The 18,220-nt window shown below is 45.8% G+C and overlaps 1 protein-coding gene across 4 annotated transcripts in view; it reads left to right on the plus strand.

The window, feature by feature from the left end:
* Positions 1-1,346: 1,346 nt before the first annotated feature.
* The window catches only part of SLC30A10 (solute carrier family 30 member 10), a 28,747-nt gene continuing 11,873 nt past the window's right edge, over positions 1,347-18,220 (plus strand). For 2 of the 4 annotated variants that reach the window (XR_010726436.1, XM_066238100.1), the window contains exon 1: positions 17,240-18,102. Coding sequence is in view for 2 of the 4 variants with exons in the window: in XM_066238100.1 (XP_066094197.1) it covers positions 17,481-18,102 (622 nt within the window). In the remaining 2 variants the exon portion in view is untranslated. Of the gene's footprint in view, positions 1,897-17,239; positions 18,103-18,220 lie in introns of those variants that run through there. The other 2 variants (XM_066238101.1, XM_066238102.1) reach the window with 2 other exon arrangements.

Here is an 18,220-nt window from a genome sequence, read left to right on the forward strand (position 1 = left end):
AGTATGTGTATATAAATACAGATTTATTGCACTGGCCATATAGCTCGGTTGGTTAGAGCGTCATTCTGAAGCACAGGTTGCTTGTCTGATCCCCCGTCAGGATACGTACAGAAACAGATCAGTGTTCATGTCTGTCTCTTTCTTCCTCTCTAAAATCAATAAATAAAAATTTAAAAATAAGTAGTGATTTATAATAAAGAATTGTAGCTATGGAAGCTGAGAAGTCCCAGGATCTGCAAGGTGAGTTAGCAACCCTGGAACTCAGGGAGTTTCAGTCTGAAGGCACATGGGCTCAAGAGCTAACCTTTTAGTTCAAACCTGAAGGCAGGAAAAAGCTAATGTACCAGCTTGAAAGCAGTCAGGAGGAATCAAGTGGGTCTCTTCAGGCCCTCAACTGATTAGATGAGGCCCACCCACACTGGGGAGAGCAGTCTACTTTGCACAGTCTACCAATTCAAATGCTGTGGTCATCTAAAACACCCTCAACAGAAAACCCTCAGAACAATGTTTGAACAAATGTCTGGCTGCCTGGTGGCCCGCTCAAATTGACACATAAAATTAACCATGACAGTCAGTTAAAATTCAGAAAAGATGGAGCCTGGTCATCCATCTCTGCTTCTTTAAAGGAATGACTGTAGGCAGGCAGCTGAAAACAATAGAGGCCGCTATTGTCTTACATATTCAGGAACTGGTAAACCTTTAAGGGTTATAAGTGACAGACGATAAGATTAAAAACAAAAGGATTTCCTTCTATCAGTGAAGTCATTATACTTTGGCTATCTTCCTGAAACTGACTGAGGTTATGTCTTCGGATCCTCTAGTCTGAAGGTGTTTTATCTTTGCTGAGCATGAGGAAGTGTGTTTGTTGTTGTTGGTCTTATTCAGGAGACTCTTTGGAAGTAGGGGGCTTATTTCTGATCAGTGAGCCAGGCAGTAGAAAACGCACTCTCGTGTCATCTGTGGGTTTCATTTGCTGTAGCTCCTATCTAGAAGATTCCCTGGCCCCTGCCGCAAACAGCACTCAGAGCCGGTTACACACTGGGTGGACAGGATATGAAGGTGTTGTCAGATGACTTGTCTCACCAGTTACTGGGTGAGTGGGAAAGCCGGGAGGGCTGCAGCCACGGAGGAGCAACGGCATGATTCAAAGGCAGAGACTCTTGACTTCTTTCATTAAACATACAAACCAAAGAAATCCCTGCAGTCCCTGAAGCTCGTGCCTTCCCTTTCCACCGTCCTGGCTCACATGACATCTCCCGTTTAATTGCCCTTTAAACTGCTTTATGGCTTTACGGCAGCCTATAAAAGGTGATTTCCAAATCTGACAAGTGCTGAAAGGCCGAAGGGGAGACTTTTCCAGGAGTTGTAATCACAAATTCGGTAGTAGCTCCCCTGACGAGCTTGGCCTTCCCAGGGGAGGGAGAGGAGCTGCCCCGGGGCCCAGCACCATGGGGCGATACTCCGGCAGGAGCTTCCGTCTGGTCTTCATGTTCCTGGTGAGCATCCTCCTCTTCGTGATGGAGCTAGCCATCGCCCACATCGGCAATTCCCTGTCCCTGGCGTCCGATGCCTTCGCCGTCCTGTCCCACCTGCTGTCCATGGTCATAGCCCTGTTCGGCCTGAGGGTCAGCAACATCCAGCAGCACAGGAAGAGCACCTTCGGCTTCCTGCGGGCCGACGTTGTGGGAGCCTTTGGCAACTCTGTTTTCGCTGTGGCCCTGATGTTCAGCATCCTGGTGGAAGCGATCAAAAGGTACATCAGTCCCCAGAAGACCGAGCAGCCACTGCTGGTTCTCAGCGCTGGGATTATTGGGCTGTTCTTCAACGTGCTCAACTACATTTTCCTGGACTGCTGCTACTGCTCGGCCCACGGGGCCCAGGGAGAGGCTGATGCAGGTAAGCGGCTCAGGTGTGGCAGGCAGTTCGGTCAGACTCCTGGTGGGTGCAGTCCTGGAGGGCCCTTCTGCTGGGACTGTCGAGAGGGATCTGATTCATTTGGCCAGCCTCTTGTTCCCGTGACTTTGCAAGAGAGTCGCCTCCAGTTCGAAGTTCCTTGTAAGCTGGGTGGCAGCTGGCCTCTTTCCTCTGAGGGTCTTCTTTCACTTTTGGTTGCAGGGAATGACAGTGTCCAGAAAGGTGCTAACCGGACCCACGGGAGGGGGCGACGGGACAGACGGTGGACATGGCATTGGGAACTGTCTCCTTAAATTAGTTACTTTTGTTTACCCAGGAATGGCACGGCTCTGTTTGAATTTAAAAATATTTTACTGTCCCCATAATATATGTTCCAAGAAATAACAATACTGGACTATATAACTAGCTCCTGTCAAGCAAAGTATTGAACAATTGGCTGGGATGATAAACCCTCAGGGATATATGAAAGGAGTGTTAAATAAAATAGAGAAGGGGTAAAAAAAAGATGATCCAGTAAACATAGTTCTCTTTTGGGTGGAAATATTTGTATGTGTTTATTGTATTAAAAATCTGTCCTGGCCCTGGCCAGTTGACTCAGCGGTAGAGCGTCGGCCTGGCGTGCGGGGGACCCGGGTTCGATTCCTGGGCAGGGCACATAGGAGAAGCGCCCATTTGCTTCTCCACCCCCCCCCCCTCCTTCCTCTCTGTCTCTCCCCTCCCGCAGCCAAGGCTCCATTGGAGCAAAAGATGGCCCCGGGCGCTGGGGATGGCTCCTTGGCCTCTGCCCCAGGCGCCAGAGTGGCTCTGGTCCTGGCAGAGCGACGCCCCGGAGGGGCAGAGCATCGCCCCCTGGTGGGCAGAGCTTCGCCCCTGATGGGCGTGCCTGGTGGATCCCGGTCGGGCGCATGCGGGAGTCTGTCTGACTGTCTCTCCCCATTTCCAGCTTCAGAAAAAAAACAAAAAACAAAACCAAAAAACAAAAATCTGTCCTATGTGAGAAAAAGGAAAACTATATTTATGTGAATCTTTGAGGTGGGGGGGGGGTTAAGAGTAAGAACTTATAGGATCATCTGTTAAAAGATGGAATTTTAAATCTTGGAAGAGAACAATATATCTAAAAATAATCTACAAGATTCATTATTAGATAGAACCATGTTTTTTATTGCCATAAGATGAATTCTTTTTTGAAAAACATATAAGCTCTGGCAGAAGAAAAATTTCTAGTTCTTTTTAAAGGAGTCCTGTGGTATGAACAGACCAGGTTCAAATCCCAGCTCTACCACAGGGCAGTGGGCAAGTCATTACTAGCCTGTGTGCCCACCCCACCTGTCATGTGGAGCTTGTAGGGCTGCATGAGGTACTGAGTGTTTAGCAGCTAATAGGGACTTGGTAAAGAATAACATTTGTTTTTCTAATACCACAGTGCAAGCCTTAGAATTATGTGGTAACTCAGTATTGTTGAGTTCTAAGGGCTGATCTGGATTTTAAGCAATTTTAAGATTTTCCTTATTTGTTGCTGATCAGTTTCCTCTCACTAGTAGGGGCATTAACTCACATGGGGGGACTGAGCCTCCATTTGTCTTTTTTATTGGATTTCTCCTGTTTTCGCTACAACTGACTGTAAATTATGTGAGGTAGGTCCAGTGTTTTATCCCTATTTCTGTCTAAATTTTCCCATCGGCAGAATGCATGTTATGAGAGCACCTATGGTATATGTTAACTATAAAAAGGAACAAACACGAGGCTAGAGTCTATATTTTTATTCAAATTAAGGAACTGATCAGGGCCTCATCTTCTTTAAAAGACAATAATTTGTTAACGTGAGTCTCTCTGCCTTGTTTATATCTGTCATCATAAAAATTACTGCTTGAGTTTTCACATCATAAAATTCACATTTTATGTAATATATATATATATATATAACTATAAATTTAAGGCAAAAAAGCTGACATCAAACAAATGCTTCATATAGACAATGGAAGCGTTACTATTACTAAACTCACCATTATTTAGTTCTATATATATGTATCTTATTTTTGCCTTTACTCAATTTAGGCAAAGGGTTTGACCCTTTGACCAACAGGAAAATTAGACAACCGTAGTTCTATTTTCATAAATTGGGTTATTACTGGACAGGTCTTAGTTCAGTTTTTGTTTGTGCCCCTGCTAAGATAACAAGAGGCTGAAGACAAATAATTTGCCCTGATCCTGTAGGCTTCTATTGTCTTAATTTCAAAATATCTTCTTTTGAAGTGTTTGATGTTACATAGTATTCTACTTTGAAAACTGAGTATAATAAGTACTATGCACATATAGCTAGTGCTTTAAGATCCATGTTCTATAGTAACAATGTTACTTTGGCAGCTTTAGGTATTGTAGATTTCTTTGTTGTTGTTAGAAATTTTAGAGAGCTTAAACACTCCAAGTAATTTAAGCTACTTAACTTCTTAGCATTTATGTCTCGAGTTATGTAGTCATCACTTTTGCTAAAACACACATTTTTATTTTCTTCCTATCACCCAAATAAGTTTGAAGTAATGAATACATATTTGGGTTAGATGGATCTCAAAAATTGACATTAACCCAGTTTCAATTGTCTTCTATTCCAAGAAGAAATGTAATCAATCCATTCATATTGATTCATACCAGGCAGTTTAAAATATGAAGGAAAAAAGGATTCTTAACTTCAAATGATTCAACCCAAACTTGGGATAAGAAACTTCTATATGTCTAAACTAGCCTGAAGCATGTTGAAGTGCCTGTCCACTAAAGAACTAGGGTCTCTCCTGGTTTAGTGATCATCACATCTATCAGAGATTTTGTGGCTTAGCAAGCCTTTGGTCTCCCCTGGTTCTGTGGGTTGTTTTTATATATATATATTCTGTTTCATCTGTCTGGTATAGGAGTTGATGATACCAGTTATATTTTATGTTTGAGAGCCTAGAAAAATAATAAAGACCACAAACTTTAAATTAAATATTAACAACAGACTGCATATACAGTTAAGACTTGGAACATCCCTGGGACCTGTGGAGCAAGATTCATTGGAGGGTCAGACAGATGAGCCAGAAATTAAAAACAAAAAACAAAAATCACTTGGGAGAAAACAGTGTCCGAAAGATTTTGCTGAGACAGGGGGCCTGCAGGCCTGAGATCAGTATCTTGCCAGTGTGAGCTCACCCCCCACAGTTAAAAGCGATGGTGACAAAGTATTTGGGGCAAAAGTGAAGGCAAAATGGAAAAAAAAAAAAAGAAAAGATTACAAGCATGAAAGCAATAAACAAACAAAATATATTTAAAGTCCAAAATTCAGACTGCTCTGTCTGTGTGTGTGTGTTTGGAGAAGGGAGGGGGTGGGAGATGACCTTCCTAGGATCCGGTCCTGGGAAGTTCGCTGCCCCCACCCTTTTCTTGCCCTAGGCTCAGGGACTGGATTTGTCTGTTTACATGCTTACCCCTGCCTTGCTTAATTTCTTTTGTTCTCCTTGATTTTCAACATTATCTTTTGTGTTTGTGTTTTATTTTTGATCATTTTTCAGGCTTGAGTTTTAAAATGTCACTGATAAATCTCTCTGTGCCCTTGGTTTGCACTTGGACATGTATTGCCTTGCTGTCTATTGGCCTTTATTGTAAAGATTTAATTTATTGATTTTAGAGAGAAGGAAGAGAAAGAGAGAGCGAGAGAGTGAGAGACAGAGAAAGGAGGAGGGGAGGAGCAGGAAGCATCAGCTCAAACTTGCTTCTCGTATAAGCCTTGACCGGGCAAGCCTGGTGCCTCGAACCGGCGACCTCAGTTTTCCAGGTCAACACTTTATCCACTGCATCACCACAGGTTGGGTTGGACTTTATTTTAAAAACAAAAGTGATTGTGTGCAGTTCTGTCCAGGATAGATCAGGCTTTCCTTTTACTTAATTTATAAATGACAAATTTACATCTGAAGTATCTGCTTATTATTATTATTGTTATTTTAAAAATGCCTTTCCTTTGATGTTATTTGAATTGTTCCTGTTTTGATTCCAAATTGTGCTCACCACCTCTCTCCCCGTGTCTGGTAAACCACTGCATCCTGTCCTAGGGAGAGACATTGACAATATTCCTGCCTACTGCAGGGTTTAGAAATATCTGTGATGTTCTAGGGTCCAGTTTTTTTGTTTTTTTTTTTTTTGTATTTTTCCAAAGTGAGAAGCAGGGGAGAGGCAGACAGACAGACTCCTGCATGTGCCTGACGGGATCCACCCAGCATGCCCACCAGAGGGCGATGCTCTGCCCATGTGGGGCGTCGCTCCACTGCTACCAGAGCCATTCTAGCACCTGAGACAAAGGCCATGGAGCCACCAATTTAGCTCCAATGGAGCCTTGGCTGCGGGAGGGGAAGAGAGAGACAGAGAGGAAGGAGAGGGGGAAGGATGGAGAAGCAGATGGGCGCTTCTCCTGTGTGCCCTGGCCAGGAATCGAACCCAGGATTTCCATATGCCGGGCTGATGCTCTACCGCTGAACCAACTGGCCAGGGCCTAGGCTCCAGATTTTTTATTATTTTTTGCGACCCTTTCCCTGAGATGCTGGGGCCTGTGAATCCTGCTTCCTAAGGAGGCTTCTCCTTTCTTTGTTTCAGCCTGAGGGTCAGCCTCAGCAGGTTTCTCAGCTGAAGGTGTTTTGAAAGTTTGAAGCTTGTTCTTTGGCCCCTATGCCTGCACTACGTCCTGCTTTCCCTGGCTTCTGCATATTGTGGGCCTTGAGCAGTGCATCATCCTGCTAAACCTTTCGTTCGGAAGCTCGGGAGAGGATTCTTTTATTTTGCTTTCTTGGTGTTCTTTTCTCAGGAGGGCTTGGTTGAGTTGTTAATGTTTAATGGTTTAATCAAGTTCTTTAAGTTGTTCCCTTCCTTCTCTACCACCCAGAAGGCTGGTGTTTTTTCTTGGACTTTTTCCCTTTGACTTTTTCATTGTTTTTTGGGTAAGACATTTGTTTTTCCAATGTAGTTCTTTTTTCTTCTGATCACAGTGAGAGAAATGAAGTCAGTGTTTTACAGAGCTGCCAAAAGCAACTGTTATCCAAACAAATCTTGTCCACTCACACCTCTCTGAGTTGGACCATCTCACTCGAAAAGCATTTTCCAACTAAACCAAAAGCCAAGCCAAACTATCCTCGTCTTTCCTCGACCCCCTTCCAGGTGTCTCATTCTCCCTGTGCCGTCCTGGATTCCACCCTGTTTCTTGACCTGTCCCCACAGGGCACAGGCAGCCCCTACACCCAAAATCACTGCTTCGCTTTGACACTCACCTAATAATACCATGAGTGTCTATAGTCACCTTCTGGGCTTGCCCTCTCAAATAGTTCTACGTTTTGTGGGAGCTTTGCATAACAGTGCCTACCTTTCCACGGTAGTTTCCTGTTCCAGTTGCTGCATCACAACCCCCACAAAATGGTGACTTAGAGCAACAATCATTTTATAATGGTCAGGATTCTTTGGGCCAGACCTGGGAAAGGACAGAGTGGGAACTGTCTCTCTGCTCCACAATGTCTTGGACCTTAGCTGGACGACTTGACGGCAGGAGGCTGCATCCTCTGACGGCTCATTCTCTCCCATGTGGCTCCTGGCCTGGGCAGTCTCAACATCTAGGACTGCTGGCTGGAGCACCTACACATAACCTCTCCAAGTGGTTTGGCTTCCTCACACTCGAGTGGCCTCAGGACATGGTGTGTGATGGTTCAGTTTCCAACGTAAGCATTCCTCCAAACAAGGGAGATGTTTCCGTGCCATTTGGGGCCCAACCTTGGAGTCTCTGGATTACAAGCAAGTGACAAGATGGAAGGCATGTCAAGCCTATAGACCGCACTTCTGGCTGGAAGGAATATCAAGGTCAGCCTATAGAAGAGCGCATGGGATAAGAGACATAGTTGAGGCGGGTATATAGTAGACAATCCACAGATACTGGCTCCTCTCCTCAACTTTTGGCTCTCGTCTTTGGGAAAATCACAATCTGTCCCCCGGCTACAATTCACATCACTCCCACATACAAAATACACCCACTTCTCCCCTAGACCCCTCAGGCCCCATCCCCGGAGCATCAGCATCACATCCTGGATCTTGCCGTCTTACTCAGGGCCAGGGCGAGTGAGGCTCCTCAGGTGCAGCTCCTCGAGTGTCTTCCCTCCATCTGAGACCTGTGAACTAAAGGACCAAAGGACCTGCTGTCCACATACCCAACACACAGTGGTAGGACAGACACGGGAACCTGCCATACGTCCCAGTGGCTTTTAGTTTGGAGAGGATCCATAGTTTTAAGGGATGACTTTTTATAGCTCCTGGGTCTGGTTTCCTGTGGTTGTGCTGGTGGGTGCATTCCAGATCTCAGCCTGCTGTTTGACATCTTGCCTTCCTGCCTCTCATGTCTCTGTAGCCCAGCTCCTAATCCAATCCAATCCAATCCAATCCAATCTAATCTTGTTAAGAATATTTAGATATATGTGCCTTTTTCCTTCCTTCCTTCCTTCCTTCCTTCCTTCCTTCCTTCCTTCCTTCCTTCCTTCCTTCCTCCCTCCCTCCCTCCCTCCCTCCCTCCTTCCTTCCTCCCTCCCTTCCTTCCTTCTTTCCTTCCTTTTTCCTTCTCTCTCCTTCCTTCCCTTCCTTCCCTTTCCTCCCTCTCTCCCTCCTTCCCTCCCTCCTTCCCCTCACCTCCCCTCCCTCCCTTCCTTCCTTCCTTCCTTCCTTCCTTCCTTCCTTCCTTCCTTCCTTCCTTCCTTCCTTCGGCTCAATCTGTTTGTTGTTTCTAACTGCAAACTACTCTTCCTCTCATTTTCTTTGCACAGTTAAGACTGAAACACATAGTAAATCCATTCTTCAAAACTCATAGTCATAAAGGCCTATTAAAGCCGCCGGTATCTCCTGGTCTGTGGTGGTGCAGTGGATAGACCTTGACCTGGAACGCTGAGGTTACTGGTTTGAAGCCCTGGGTTTGCCCGGTCCAGGCACCTACAACAAGCAGTCAATGAACAACTAAAGTGAAGCAACTATGACTTGATACTTTTCGCTCCACCCCATCTCCTGTCTCTGTAAAAATCAGTAAATAAAATCTTTAAAAAAACAAAACAAAACAAAAACAGTCCTGTATCTACAACACCCATTCTTCTGTAGGCAATCCAGAGGAGTTGCCTGCTAAGATCTTCCAAGGTCAAAATACTGGCTGGCTCGTGCTTACAGAGCCTCAAAACCGGCGGTTGCGCCCTGATCTTACCTGGAGCCCCAGTCTCCTCGTGTTACTTTGGCCTCTGGCTTCTCACCTTTATCCTTCCCAAGGTTCCTGCCAACTCATCAGGATATGAGGGCTTTAGTTACTCATAAATACTCCAGGGTGGGGCAGAAGGAGGCTTACAGTTGTTTGCATGGAAAACGATACAATAACTAATCAATAATAATGCAAGAATAAACTGTGCTTCACACACTCACATCTGTGTACCTCGGTTCGCTCCCCCCCCCCCCCCCCGCACTCCTTACTCTCCTGAGTTTGGAAGCAGTTGGAAGGTAAGAAAGAGAGGGGCGGGTAAAACATAAAATATCAATTTCGTTGCAGATCTTGAAGGCTGTGGCTTAGATGGGTAGCAGTGAGGAGCTCCTGAATAGTTCGTGCCAGAATTAAACTCACCCACTTCCAGACCTCCCTGCGCAGGGCACAGCTGCCCCATGTAGGTGCCCTCAGGGGCATGCAGACCAGGATTTCAGGTCTCTGTGGGAAGGCAGAAAAAGAAAAGAAGCCCAGAAGAGTGTAGCTGAGCGTACTTGGCTCTCTCCCCCATGCTTTCTAGTCTGAGCCGTTATCCTGCCTCTGACAAACGCAGGGGAAGTGAAAGAGACAGACCTGGAGCATCACTCCTGTCAAGGTGCCCTTGTAGAAACGTGAAGCTCTGCGGTGGAGCGTCTCCTTAATGCACACACCCAGAGCTGAGTTGAGAGGCTACAAACTGAACCGTGTAGACCCGCTGCTGGTGACCTACTTCTCTTGATGGGAAGAAGCGTATTTGGGAAAGACGTTCTGAGATGACATGTTCCATTTGAAGTCCCCAGACAGCCGTGTCGTGGACCCCTGCCCCACCCCTTCCCACACAGCCGGTTTGGACCTAAGTGCCCCATTTAATAATGCTCAATAAATAGCGAAGAGTCACTGTGGAACTGCTTAGAGTGGCTACTGAGAAAAGTTTTGCTTTTTTGTTTTTAAAAAGGAACCAGCAAAAATACATGGCAGAATAATAATTACCGCAGGTAGCTGAAGAAATTTTCAGATAAAACCATGAACATGAACTCAGAAATTAGGGTTGGGGAGAAAAGGAAGATAAGAAAACATGAGAGAAATGAAAACCCACATCAGAAGCAGGGAGACACTATGGAAAACAAACAGTGATCTGGAAGACAAGCTTGAGAAATGGACCAAGGAAGTTAAAGCAATTGGAAGGAAGATAATACAGATACTCCCTATACAGACTAGATGTTTCCTGAAGTAGAGCTCAGACAAATAAATGTACCAGAAAAAATATCCAAAGATATAATAGAGAGCCCTGGCCAGAGCTTGGTTGAATAGAACATTGTCCTGAAGCACTGAGGTTGCTGGTTCGATCCCAGGTCAGAGCACATACCAGAACAGCTCAATGCAAGTCTCTCTCTCTCTCACTCTCTTCCTTCCTCTCTCTAAAATCAATAAAATAAACATTAAAAAAAGATATAATAGAAGAATTTATTTTGAACTAAAGGAAAATGTGAAGCTGCAAATCAAAAGGGAATATCAATATGGAGTCATCAATGCATAGATTCTGGAAAAGTTCCTGAACCTCAAGCCTAAAGAAAAGTTCCATAGGCATCCAGGCAGAATAAAATCCATCACCTACAAGAGAACAAACACCAGGCTGGATTCAAATTTCTCCACAGCAACATGCAATGCCCAGACGTGAATCAATGTCAACACAGTCCCGAGAGATAAAATATAAATATAACTTGAAACTAAGAATTTTATACCCATCTAAGTTTTGTTCATTTATTGTTGGCAGCATACAGGCATTATAAAAAGGTTATTCATAAAACCCAGGAACCCTTCTTGAAGAAAAACCACTAAATGAAATTCAACTGGCCAAAATATGAATTGAGAGGAATTTAGGAATTTGAAAGCCATGGTATGAAAAGACTGTTAGCATGAACCAGGTTAAATGCGGAACTGTGGCCAACCCACTTCAGAATTTTAGGTACAGAACAGAATGTAAATGTTTTAGATGCTAATGAGAACGCCAACGACAACAAAAAGTTATGGAATAAAGTTAAATCTTCCCTATAAAAAGTATTAACTATGGGATAGTGATTGAAAGCTCAGTGGAAATGGTACTCTCATGCATTTTGTTAAATGAGAGGAAAAGTTAAAGTTGTCTTTATTGGTAGATGATAGGATTGTTCGCCTTAAAAATACCAGGGTATATACGACACAACTCTAAACTTTCATAAGTGAATTCAGCAAAGTGAGAGGATGGAAGGCTAATATAAAATATCAGTTACATTCTTATACACTGGCAACAAAAAACTGGAAAATAAAGTGAGGATGATTGCATGCATTTTTGATAGAAGTATAAATTTGTACAATATATGTATGCGGCAATTTGGCAAGCTATACATAACTTTACATACCTATACTCTTTGACTTAGTGGGACATAAAAAGAGCAGATGTTCAGCAATCAGAAATTTGGCCTGCCCTGTGGACAGGTAAAAAAAGTTATCTCTGATAATCTCTTATTAGGAGCAAGATCCCTAAATCAAATTCATCTAGGTAGCTAAGGGGTGGGAGGTGGGGACAGAAGCTTCTCTTGAGCCTGCAGGGTCTCTGTTGCTCTTAGGTTGAAATAATCCCCACACTACAGGGCACATTTTGGGGGGTGATTCATTCTGAAGCCAAGCAAGACAAATCTTTAAGTGTATATTGTTCTCTAAAAGGGACCCTATGTGAATCCTTTGGTGAAGAGAAATATTTCGTATTTCCCTTTTTTTAGACTTGGATTAAAAATTAAAGTGGTGGTTATTTTTGTCCATATTGGTTAAGCCATTCTGAAGAATCTGGGGCTATACTAAATGCAATCTACATAGTTTTCTCACTGAAATCTCATGCCAGCCCCACAAGATACACTGTTGTCATCCTTAGTTCCCAGGTCGGGCAAGAGAAGCTGTCAGGAACTCGCCCTGGGTCACACAGCAGGAGATTAGCAGATTTGGTTCCAAGTCTGTCTGAACTCCAAAGCTCCTAAATTAACTGCTGTGTAACTCTGACTTTTGAGTTTTCCTGGAGTAAGGGCAAAATTGAAATTATCTGGAGTTCTGCTCTTTTCTCAATAAGCAGGTTGTATCGTTATGTTATGGTGGGGCTGGCATTCTTACCACTTCCTGGACTTGTGCTCAAGCATACACACACCCCTTTGCTGTAAGAACAACTGGCACTTTGGAGAAATTATGGAGGTGCCACTCAGCAGGCTGATGGGCACAGCCTGGAATTCCTATGGGAGTTACCTCCCTCTATGTGGCTGCAACTCACAGCGCTGCTGAGGATGTGTCCCCGTCAACAGCCCATTCAAAGTGGCTTGACCACCACTTCGCTTTTCCTTTTCATGTCCCATGCCTCTGTCATGAAAAAGAGTAATGACCTCAAGTAAAGAGTCTCTTAAAATTAACATATTCTAATGAAATTCAAGGGACAAAATGCTTCCTTTCGGGCACAAAAAGAACCTTTGTGTTACAAAGATACAAATTATATAAATCCACCACAGTTCTACACATAGGAATATTTGATAGAAGTTGTGTATATATCTATATATATTTATATATACAAGGACATATACTTATATAAATATATATAAATATATGCATTTATATATATAAGTGTATATGTATATATACATATTTATATATAGTTCTATAAAATATATATGTAAATATATATATAATTTTATATTTTATATATAAAATAGAGTTAGTTGAAACATTTTTTTAAATGTATTTTTATTGACTTTATTGGGGTGACATTGGTTACTAAAGTTATATAGATTTCAGGGGTACAATTCTATAACAAATCATCTATATATGTATTGTGTGTTCATCCCCTCAAGTCAAGTCTCCTTCCATCATCTGTCCCCCCTTTACCCTCTACTACTTGTCCCTAGTCTCCTTCCTTCTGATAATCAAAACACTGTTGTCTGTGTCTGTGAGGATATTTTGTTTGTTCCTTTATTTTGTTCATTAGATTCCACATATAAGTGAAAACATATGGTGTGTGTTTTTCTCTGACTGGCTTATTTCACTTCGTATTATGACCCAGTGATTCTACTTCTGGAAATATATGCAAAGGACTGACTCAAAAGATTATGTGCACTCCCATGTTCACTGCAGCATTGTTTACAATAGCCAGGACTTGGAAGCAGCCCAAGTGCCCATCAGTAGATGAGTGGGTAAAAAAGTTGTGGTACATTTACACAATGGAATACGACTTGGCCGTCAAAAAGAAGGAAATCTTACCTTTCAGGAAATCATGGATGGACCTCAAAACATTCTTCTTAAGTGCATTTTGTTGACACCTTTGGCCTTTCTTAAAGTCAGGAGGGAGGCCCTGGGCAGGCACCGCAGATAGCTCCCTCCTGTGTTCCCCAGCCACTGTCTTCTATTTCCCTCAACTGACCTCCTGGGGTGATGACATAATTCTTGTTATCTGCTGAAATACATTTCTGCTGACCTCAGGATTTTCTTCTGGCTGTGAATGACCAAGGAGTGCAGTCAGCGGGGAATATCGTAGGAGTGGTTCCCCAAAGGCGTTTCTCTCTCGTTTGATGGCTTTCCTGGATGTCATGTTGCATGTGTCCGAGGTTTCTTAGTTTGAAGACAGTGTAAGAAACAGGGAAGGGAGCAGTGCCTGGCTTACCTTTCTGTGTGTTAGAGTGTATCGCCTGTGAGTCCATGGTGATTGTTACACCTACGCTGTGATAATACTAATACTAACACACTAATGATAATACAGGAATCTCTGACCCCTCCCTTCCCTCCTCCGGCCTTGTCTTTCTCCTCACCCTGCACCTTCATGTTCTTCCCGTCAGCTTTTTTCTTTCTTTTCTTTCTTTTTTTTTTAATAAGCAGCTAATGTTTATTAAGTGCCTCCTATGTGCCAGGTACTATTATAATCACTGTATACCTATTGACCCATTTAATCCTTACTATTATGATATTTACTCTATTTATTCACTCATTTATTTTATTTATTTACTTATTTATTTATTTGTATTTTTCTGAAGCTGGAAACGGGGAGAGACAGTCAAGACTCCCGCATGCGCCCGACCGGGATCCACCCGGCACACCCACCAGGGGGCGACGCTCTGCCCACCAGGGGGCGATGCTCTGCCCCTCCGGGGGTCGCTCTGTTGGGACCAGAGCCACTCTAGTGCCTGGGGCAGAGGCCAAGGAGCCATCCCCAGTGTCCGGGCCATCTTTGCTCCAATGGAGCCTTGGCTGCGGGAGGGGAAGAGAGAGACAGAGAGGAAGGAGAGGGGGAGGGGTGGAGAAACAGATGGGCGCTTCTCCTGTGTGCCCTGGCCGGGAATCGAACCCGGGACTTCTGCACGCCAGGCCGACGCTCTACCACTGAGCCAACGAGCCAGGGCTCACTCATTTATTTTTTACAGTAAAGAAGTAAACTTTATTCAGTGCAAAGTAGCTCAGTTGTGAAGCAGCACGACTGTGAAAAAAGCACTGCTTTGAGCTGCACTGGTCTACTCTGTTCTATCCTAGTCTGTTCTGGCCTGCACTGGTCTGCTCCCCTCTGCTCTGAGAAGACATTTTCCATGTTTCAGCTCAAATGGGGAGATGCAATCTCCCGTCTTCATGGAAAAGAAAAGTGAGCACCCAGAGCTAGAAGCAAGCTGGCTTATGTGGACAGAAGTCCTTGCTCCTGATTCTCTGATTGGCCCATCCTTATGCAAATGAGGACTCCAAATCCTGGCAATTTGATTGGCCCAAAAGGTACTGTCCTGATTGGTCAGATTAGATTGCTCTGATTGTTCAAAGCTGTAGAACCTGATTGGATGGGGAAAGCCTTAGTCCTATTGGTTGAAATAGGATTTTAAGAACTCCTTGGCCCTGGCCAGTTGGCTCAGTGGTAGAGCGTTGGCCTGGCGTGCGGAAGTCCAGGGTCCGATTCTTGGCCAGGGCACACAGGAGAGGCGTCCATCTGTTTCTCCACCCCTCCCCCTCTCCTTCCTCTCTGTCTCTCTCTTCCCCTCCCGCAGCCGAGGCTCCATTGGAGCAAAGATGGCCCAGGCACTGGGGATGGCTCCTTGGCCTCTGCCCCAGGCGCTAGAGTGGCTCTGGTCGCGACAGAGCGACGCCCCCTGGTGGGCGTGCCGGGTGGATCCCGGTGGGGGAGTCTGACTGCCTCCCCGTTTCCAGCTTCAGAAAAAAAAACAAAAACAAAAAACCCCCCTCCTTTATAAAGGCCCGCTCAGATGCCGAAACACAGTGCAGACAGGGCATTCAGTGTAGGCTTCTTCCTGGAGTGCAGTTTACAAAAAAGGTCCTTGTGTACCTGAGTGGAAATGGCTGTTGGTGCTTTATTTTTTATTTTTTGTTTCATTTATTTATTTAATTTGAGCCCACTTCACCGCCAAGAGCCCTTCTTAGTAGGTGTCTTCTTCTCAGGGTTCACAATACCTTTGTTTGCTTAATGTCTGTCTAGAATGTAGGAGCCAGGAGGGCAGAGATATTTGTCTGTCTGGTTCACTACTGTAACCCCTGGACCAAGCTATTTACTCCTTTTCCATAGCAGTGAAAATGGGCTCAAACACTTACGGTTATCTCATACCAGTCCACACATCTTCAAAACTTTCATCTCCTTACTTCTTCTAAATCACTGATCATTTTAACACTGATTTTTAGAGATGCTCTAAATGATCAGTTTCCTCAAGTTCTCTGCATTGGGATATTTTCCCCGAGGTGGGGAGAAGGGGTTGCTTATAGGCTTCCTGAGTATGGAGGCTTGTCTGGTAGAAGGTGGAGCCCTCAGATCAAGGATGGTTTGGTACAGAGAGTGTTAAAAGACAAGACTGTGCTTTCTCAGGCTAAGGTAGTGAATGGGACTAGAATCAGAATGTTCTGCTAATGAATTCTGCGCTTTTTTCGAGTGAGACATTTTTGGCCATTTCCAAAGCAGAAAGCAATGTGTTTTTGCAGAAATGGTTAAAGTTCAGGGCTTGGGGAGAGTGGAGAGAGAATACAAGTCACCAGACTTTGCCTTCAAATCCTCTTTGGAATGAGACAAGTTTATACAAAACCAAACCAATAAAGAAATCTGCAAGGGTTCCCCAACCCCACTCCCTAAACTGACCAAGAGCAAATACCCATCTCCAAAGGTCCCCTTCTTGGGCCTCTCTTGCTGTCCTGCAGATGGTTTGCTTTTGGATAACTTTGACTTGGAACAGCTCCTTTTGTCAACACGAAGGTTTATTTGGAATAAACCTTCATGGAGGTCAGTCAATCGACCTGAGTATCAGGTCATGCTGTGAGGGACACATAAGGTAGAAGGAGCAAAATATTCTCTCCAGGTGGAGAATGATACAAGTAGAACAGACTTACCCTGGCTTCTTTGGTGGCCAAGGAACTTGTGCCTCCCACAAAGAATTTCATTTCTGAGTGCTGGGTAGCAGTACCATGCTTACAACAGAGTGATTGAGATTCTCCGTGCTGTCTGTAGTTCACCAGGGAAAGGAGTCCCTGGGAATAAAGGGGGAGTGAGGGGTTCAGAGATGACACTGTGCCAAGAGGGGGTGACCAAAATGATAATGTGCCCTGTATGAAGGCTGGGAGTGAGCAGAGAGGATAAAATAGTTATACCACGGTTGGTCATGGAGTTGGAGCACTGAGTGAGGGGCCAGCTCAAACTTCACAAAGCTCAAAGCAGGCAGCGCACTGAAGAGCACGGCTGGCCAGGCCTTACGGGTAATGGTAATAAGGAGTGTGTAATGCAAGCAGCATCTGGGCACGTAGGCGAGGGTGTCCATGTCCACCACAGCAATCACACCCACAACAGGCAAGGCCCTTATCACTAAGGGTCAACAGGGCTTCGATGATGGAAGGGACTGTAGAAGCGAGAGAGGGAGAGAGGGAGTGAGTCGTTGGGTGGATCCCACCTCGGCTTGAGGGTGGGGGCGGCCTGTGAGAAGTGACACCCAGACACGCCCCCTCTTTTCAGCGACACCTTGCTTTGCCCAGTTCTGTCCTAGAGGGACAGGCATTGGCTCGTGGCTGCCTGCCAAGAGAGGACAGGGAGGCAAGGGAGGGGAAGAGGATACCATGGGAGGCGGTGTAAGGTCTCTGTAGATACGGCTGCCGCCCAGCCCACTCCCTTAGACTCTGGCCCTGCGGGGACTGTACGGTCTGCCTCCGCGTTATAAAGAGCCCAGCGCAGGGCGGCGGGAGGCCGGGAGGCGGTTCCGGGCTCGGCGGAGTAGGGGGCGCCACCTGTCGCGGAGGCTGGGCCGGGCGCTGCCGCACGCGCTGCAGGAACATGGGTCGCTACTCTGGCAAGACGTGTCGCCTTCTCTTCATGCTCGTGCTCACAGTTGTCTTCTTCGTGGCCGAGCTGGTGTCGGGCTACCTGGGCAACTCGATCGCGCTACTCTCCGACTCGTTCAACATGCTGTCGGACCTGATTTCGCTGTGCGTGGGGCTGAGCACCGGCTACATTGCACGCCGCACCCCCGGTGGCTTCCGCGCCACCTACGGCTACGGGCGCGCGGAGGTGGTGGGCGCGCTCAGCAACGCCGTCTTCCTCACTGCGCTCTGCTTCACGATCTTCGTGGAGGCCGTGCTGCGCCTGGCCCGGCCGGAGCGCATCGACGACCCCGAGCTGGTGCTCATCGTCGGCACCCTGGGGCTGGCGGTCAACGTGGTGGGGCTGCTCGTCTTCCAGGACTGCGCCACCTGGATCACCTGCTGTCCCCGCCGCCGCAGTCGTCGCAGCAGCCGCCACCCGCAGCAGGTGGCTGAGGGCAGCCCGGGCAGCGCTTTTGGGGGACTGCAGGGTGGCACCCTCGCAGGCCCCGGCCAGGACACTGCTGTGACCCTGCACGTGGCCTCGCTGGGAAAGACCTCGGAGAAGGGGGCGACCGTGTTTGCTAATATAGCAGGTGCCTTTCGGTTGCATCCTCTGGGTCACTTTGCCCTTCCCTCTTCCTCCCTTGCGCGGTGCCCTCCTCCTCTTCCCACGCCCTCTTTTCCTTCCTCTCTATTAAAAAAAAAAATCAT

Source organism: Saccopteryx bilineata, chromosome 1 (genome assembly GCF_036850765.1).
Source record: "Saccopteryx bilineata isolate mSacBil1 chromosome 1, mSacBil1_pri_phased_curated, whole genome shotgun sequence".
Taxonomy (NCBI): Eukaryota; Metazoa; Chordata; class Mammalia; order Chiroptera; family Emballonuridae; genus Saccopteryx; species Saccopteryx bilineata.